This window comes from Aphidius gifuensis, linkage group LG1 (assembly GCF_014905175.1).
Source record: "Aphidius gifuensis isolate YNYX2018 linkage group LG1, ASM1490517v1, whole genome shotgun sequence".
Classification (NCBI taxonomy): domain Eukaryota; kingdom Metazoa; phylum Arthropoda; class Insecta; order Hymenoptera; family Braconidae; genus Aphidius; species Aphidius gifuensis.
The window spans coordinates 20,008,689-20,015,677 of NC_057788.1; the positions used below are offsets into that span (position 1 = coordinate 20,008,689).

General features: G+C 28.7%; 1 protein-coding gene across 1 annotated transcript; it reads left to right on the forward strand.

The window, feature by feature from the left end:
• Window positions 1–4,798: 4,798 nt before the first annotated feature.
• Window positions 4,799–5,619, forward strand: LOC122860360. The gene is made up of 2 exons (XM_044164147.1): window positions 4,799–5,092; window positions 5,160–5,619. The coding sequence occupies exons 1-2, from the start codon at window positions 4,799–4,801 to the stop codon at window positions 5,301–5,303; spliced, it is 438 nt and encodes a 145-aa protein (XP_044020082.1). The 3' UTR covers window positions 5,304–5,619.
• The last annotated feature ends 1,370 nt before the right edge of the window (window positions 5,620–6,989 follow it).

Below are 6,989 nucleotides of genomic sequence, written 5' to 3' on the forward strand. Positions count from 1 at the left end.
TTGTTTATTGGACAGATTCATTTCAAATACTCATTATTTGATTTAAAATATTATTACAACTACCAGTACAAGCCTCATGAAAATTACCAGACATTGGTATAGTACCTGGTCCTATTTTAAATTTTACTGATTTAGGATTACCAGTACATTTATCAGATGTTTTTGATAATATTTCAGTGTCATTAATTGTCTCTTCAAATCCTATACAATCTAAAATACGATCTTTACTATCTTTACGTTCACGTAGTACCAAATTTTATTCACATATTATTTATTGTTGTTTGGTATTGTGATTATGATGTTGCTGTCGTATCATGTCAAGCACTTGAATAACCACTATCTTGGGTTTTATTTGTTTGACAAATTCATTTTCAATACTCATTAGTTGATTAAAAATATTGTTACAACCACCAGTGCAAGTCTCATGAAAATTACCAGACATTGGTATTGGTTCTAGTCGTATTTTAAATTTTACTGATTTAGGATTACCAGTACATTTATCACATGTTTCTAATAATATTTCAATGTTATTAATTGTCTCTTGAAATCCTATACAATCTAAATTACCATCTTTGCTATCTTTACGTTCCCGTGGTACCACATTTTATCCACATATTATTTATTGTTGTTTGGTATTGTGATTATGATGTTGCTGTCGTATCATGTCAAGCACTTAAATAACCACTTTATTGCGTATTAATTGTTTATTCAACAGATTTATTTTAGATACTCATTATTTGATTTGAAATATTATTACAACTACCAGTACAAGTCTCATCATAATTATCAGACATTGGTATAGCACCTGGTCGTATTTTAATTTTTACTGATTTAGGATTACCAGTACATTTGTCACATTTTTCTGATAATTTTTCAATGTCATTAATTGTTTCTTGAAATCCTATAAAATCTAGAATACCATCTTTACTATCTTTACGTTCACGTGGTAGTGCTACATTTTATTATATCAAGCACTTGAATAATCATTATCTTGTGTATTATTTGTTTATTTAATAGAATAATTTTAAATACTCATTATTTGATCAAAAAGAATATAATAAATTATATATTCTATATAATAAAAGTTTTAACCTTAATATTCACCTTTGTCTCTTGAATCTTTCATGAAACTAAAATTTTGAAACCAATTTTTTCGTATCGTTGTCAAGGGAATAAATAAATAAAACAAAATAAAAAATAATTTAAAATTACTTACTTTCATGCCGTTACTTTCGTTGCATCCATCTTTTGTTTTTTTTTTTTACTGCCCATTCTAACGAAGTTTCACTTCAAAAAAAAATTCACTATGATAGAATGAAAACTCAAAAAAAGCCCATACAAATGAGTCCACCTTTTTTTGATTCAAACAATTATTGACAAAGTTGTGCTAGCTTAGGCTTAAGGTAGCGCAACAATAGACTTAAAAAATAAATAATATTAAAAAAAAAAATTTCACTATGACAAAATGAAAACCCAAAAAAGCCCATAAAAATGAGCCTACCTTTTTTTAATTCAAACAATAATTGAATTTTTAAAAATGAATTGACGCATAGAAGGACGTCGGAGTTGACTTGATGAAACTTAGAAAAAATAAGAAGCCCTGTGGTCTAGTGGTCAAGGCGTTTGCCCGGAAAGCAAAAGACCCGGGTTCGATTCCCGGCGGGGGAACTTCGTTGTTTTTTCTAAGTTTCTGGTTTTTTTCAATTCATTTGAATAGCCTAAGCTAGCACAACAATAGACTTAAAAAAAAAAAAATTTTGTGAGCCATCTAGACTCGCGGGTTTATTATGTGTAAACATCTTCGGCGTGTTTCTACGAAAAATTCCTACGAATATCTCGAATAGTTTTCAAGTTATAATATTTTTTTAAAATTTCGATATATCGATTTTTTTTTATTTATTCATTTAATAAAGGAAGTCGATTAAACTCATCAAGAAGAAAAAAAAATCAAATACAATTTTTTGATCGCGCGAATAGTTTTCGAATTATCGATATCTTTCTAATGTTAATGATAATTTTTTTCATAATTGATAATATAATAGAGCTAAGTAAAAAAATAAGGCTAAGTAAAAAATATAGCTAAGTAAAAAATATAGCTAAGTAAAAAATATATAGCTAAGTAAAAAATATAGCTAAGGAAAAATATAGCTAAGTAAAGTTATGTAGATATTGTGTGTTTGGCTATAAATATAGCTAAGTAAAAAAAATAGCTAAGTAAAAAATATAGCTAAGTAAAAAACCTAGCAACCATGTAAAAAAAACTTGGATATATTCATTATTTTCGAAAAAAAAATATATATTCGTGCTTAACTATACGCGACAATCAATAATTAGCAGTTTTTTTGAAAAAAAAACAAAAATTTCGACTTTTTTTTTTGAGAAAAAAAAAATTGTATACATTTTCAAAAAAATATCGATAATTTGATAACTATTCGATATAAAAATTTTTATTGGGCTTTTTTTTAGCTTGGCGAGTTTGATCGATTGCCTTTATTAATATTAAAAAAAAAAACTTAATATATCGAAATATATAAGTTATTATAACTCGAAAACTATTCGCGATATCGAATTTTTTTATGTTGACTTTTTTTTTTACTTGACGAGATTCATTGATGGCCATTATTAAATTCGAGAATTAATCGTTATTTCAATAACTACACGATTTATAACCGATAAATAGCCGTTTTTTCCATATTTCAACTCCATTTTTAACCACTGCGCATTCGTAGGAATTTTTTCCGTATTTTTCCCGTAATCGTGAGAAAATTTTCTATAAAAACCGAATAAAAAAACATGTTGTCTCGGTTATGATAATATCTTCTGAAATTCTTCTGTACAATTACAATAATAATTTTCTCTTTCAAACTAACACATCAGTCATCAATGTCTATTTCTCTTTTTTTAAAACATAAAATTAGTCAATATTATAAATAAATTATTATTGTATAATAATTCAATATTATGTTTTGTATTTAGGAAATATTATTTTATATAAACAATAATAATAGGTATATTAATCTTGTAAATGAAAAATACTTGCATATGCATGTATATATATGTACAATATGAACTTTTCTTCGCCTAACAAATGCAAGTATAACTAATAAATACAAATAAAATACTTGTATATTAATATATACAACAGCGCATATATATATATAATAATGAATAAATTAAATATATAAATACGCGCATTTAAATTCATCTATACTACAGAACGGCTGATGGTAACGGTTACCGACCGATTACCATGGCGCTGCAAGGCGCAATGTAGGCTGAGGGTGCGAACTCACGACACGCAAAAGTTTGCGTTTTTACATGGCTGCCATAATTCTAAACATGGCGCCTCCGTGATTTAATCCACCCGCTCGACAATGTTTAATTCACACGCGCGTTTAAATCACTCGAAATTACTATATATTGCCAAAATATCACTGAAAAATGTAGTTGTGTGTAATGTATCTAGTGTTCAAAGCTTGGATCATGGAGGCGCCATGTTTAAAATTACGGCAGCCATGTTTAGAATTATGGCAGCCATGTAAAAACGCAAACAGAAAATGGATTCCTGCCCAGATCCGTTACCGGATCTGACGTCTAAACTCTATGTATGTTTTTTCCTTTTACTCTTACCCAACCCGCGCCTAAAGATGTTTACACATCAAAAATTTCACTATGACAGAATAAAAACCTAAAAAAAGCTCATAAAATTGAGCCTTCTTTTTTTTAATTCAAACAATTATTGACAAAGTTGTGCTAGCTTAGGCTAAAGGTAGTACAACAATAGAATTAAAAAAAAAAATAATAATAAAAAAAATTCACTATGATAGAATGAAAACCCAAAAAAAGCCCATAAAAATAAGCCCACCTTATTTCAATTCAAACAATTATTGACAAAGTTGTGCTAGCTTACGTTTAAACTCGCACAACACTGCATATAAAAAAATCTACAAAAGCCTAAAAATCGATATTACCACCCAACAAAAGCCGAAAAAAAGCCCAAAATTCCCATTATAGCCTTTTTTATTTGTGCCCATGTTGGTGAGCTAGCTTTATAGAGGTGTTGACAAAAAGTGATCAATTGCCATCCTTTCAGTATATCCTTCATTTCCTAGGATAACATTCTCAAATTTATTTCTTATTGTTACGTTGGCATTTGCACTATCAATTTTGGAAAACACTTTTGCAATGACTTCTACGGAGTCAGTTAAGGGTAATCCTCGAGTCTGTAAGCGCTTTCTACCTTTGGCTAAGCACATACCTATAGTTATTGGCTATTTCGTCAAATTGTTGTTGTAAATCTGGCTGCGTATATACCTCTTGTGCTCGCACAACACCACGAGTACGAGAGTTCTTACTGCATTCTGCACTTGAGGAAAATATTAAGCATTATATAATGCAGCTTCGATCCACGTACCCCATCGTGTTACTATCGGCTCGGGTGGAAGAGGAAGATTTCTTGTGACTTACTTGAAATGGTGAACTCGAGATAGTGCTTTTAAGAATATTTTTTTGGTATTTAAAATAATCTCATTGACATCATCATGTTGTTCTCGTACTTTCTCTGCAACTCTGTTCAGACCATGGGCAATACAAGTAACATGAACAAGCTTGCCAAAACCATGATCATTTTTTAACAACTGACCTGAACTTTTCATATAAGGTGCAGCGTCAGTATTATAAATAAGAAATTTATCATGCTCAATGCCATTAGGCCAAACTTCGATCAAACTTTCATGAACGAACTGGACCATTGTTTCCGCATTACCTACTGGTATTTCGCTGCAGTCAATTGAATGGGATGATCTCCTATTTCTTCCCGGATTTTTTCGATTTTTTGATCGATGATGAAGTTGATGTTGGTTTTAATGATTCCGAGTATGTTGCCAAAGTCTTGAATTCCACAGTCAATTTGGTCATCGAAAAAATTGCAAAAAGCTTGATCAATGAAAAACAAATACTAAATCTCCGACAAGAGAGTCAAATAACTTGTAAACCTTTGGATAAAATTAGTTCAAATTGTTCTAATTTGTGTCTGTTTAATATTGTAAATGATCCTTGTGAAACAACTGATGTCTCTGCTGAATATCCAGGGGTAAAAAAAACACATATTTATTTATAAATTGATTTACAAAATTTCAATAATAATTTTTAATCAACAGGTGATTAGTAATATTGAAAATTACATAAGTTATTATCAAAGTGTTTTGATGAATCAAACAAATGCACCAGTTCAACCAGAATCTTTTCCTGCACATTTTCATCGTGTATGGATGCTTTGGCTTGATAATAACGTTTGGAAATAAATTCATGAAATTAAATAAATATTTAGAAGGCAATAAGGTGTTGAGAAAAAAATACAAGGCAAGATAATATATAATTATAATATTTAAGTAAATTAAGTATACATTAATAATAGAAATTTGCGTCGAAAAAAAAATAACAATTTTTAGAATTGTTTGTGTGTTTTGAAACTAAATTTATCATTATCATCAGTAGTAGGATCATTACGTGGCTTGAGACCTTCAAGCTTGACAAAATTGTTGTTTTTTTTTTGTTCAAATTATCTCGTCATCATTGTTTGTGGTGAATTTTTGATTGAAAATATTTCGAAAAAACTGAAAGATTATTTCAATTATAACAGTGAGTGTTATTATAATTGATCAGTTGAATTATTTTTTCTTTTTTTTATTAATTTTTATAAATACTACTATTAAATATCTATACCTATATCAATTACATAGGTATTAATTAATTTGAATTAAAAATTTACAATGGCAACTTATCAGCATTATCTGCAGTATGTTATGCATCAGAGCAGAAGACGAAATGCAATAGAAAAACGTATATGCATAGAAATTGATATAAATAAATTTATCGTATTTTAAACACGTTGCAATTATTCTTTAAATCTTAATTCAATATTCAGGTTCAATTTTGAAATTTTATTTTATATTTTCTGCTTTTAAAAATTTATATTAATAATTTTCCTCACTGAGGCATTTTTTTACCCACTTTTTTCCACGCGTTTGCTGTGGTAAAGTGAACCATTATTCCACTGTTACCTGAAAGCGTAACTTTCACTTTACCGGAAACGTAAACTTCATTTTACCGGAAACTATTTTAGGAATATTCATAGATTTTAAAGGTGGCGCCATTCCACGTTGTGGTTTATCTTGCAACTATGATGCCATACTATACCACTCTCCTATACCTCATATATGTATATATACGTGGTCTCACGACATGTTGCAACCTGTTTTATTCGTGCCTTGATTATGACAGTTGATTGTGGTTTGGTCAAAATATTGTATTATTTAATTATTTAGTATTGTAGAATAATTCAAATATTGTAAAAAAATCATATGATATTAAAAAAAAAAAAAAAACAATAGTGATTCGTTTATTAACAGTTAACCGACAAGTAATGGGCCGACAAAAAAACAATGATTATAGCTGATTGTACTTGGATTGTAGATGATTGTAATATATTTAGTTTTGTTTGTCCACCCCTTCATTATCTTTAATAATTTAATGAATATTTGGAGTTGCCAGATAGCCGACAATTTATAATTTTCAAATGGCTGATATTTTTATAGTAATAAGATGCTTAATCGATAGCAAATCGTTTGTACATCATTATTTTTCGTTTGTCATTGTTCAATAATTTTTTTTTTTTAAATATTAATTAAAAATTTTTAATTAATATTGTTTTTTTATTTATACATTTTACTTTAATTTTTTTTTTTTAATTCTGGGTGGGCTTCGCCCCCCAGACCCCCTTATAGGGCTTCGCTTAATATAAATGATGACACGAATAATCATGAAAACAATGATATTGACGATGAAATTGATGACAATATAATCGATAACGGTAATATAAATAATAACTATGAAAATATTGATGAAAATTTAATTGTAAATAAAAATAATAACAATCAGTGTTGCCAGATTAGTGGTTTTCCCACTAAATTTAGTGGTTTTTTTCAGAT

Coding starts and splice junctions, on each gene's coding strand:
- LOC122860360 (XM_044164147.1), top strand. CDS start 4,799: ATGATCTCCTATTTCTTCCCGGATTTTTTCGATTTTTTGATCGATGAT. Junction 5,093..5,159: donor TCTCTGCTGAATATCCAGGG/GTAAAAAAAACA, acceptor TTTAATCAACAG/GTGATTAGTAATATTGAAAA.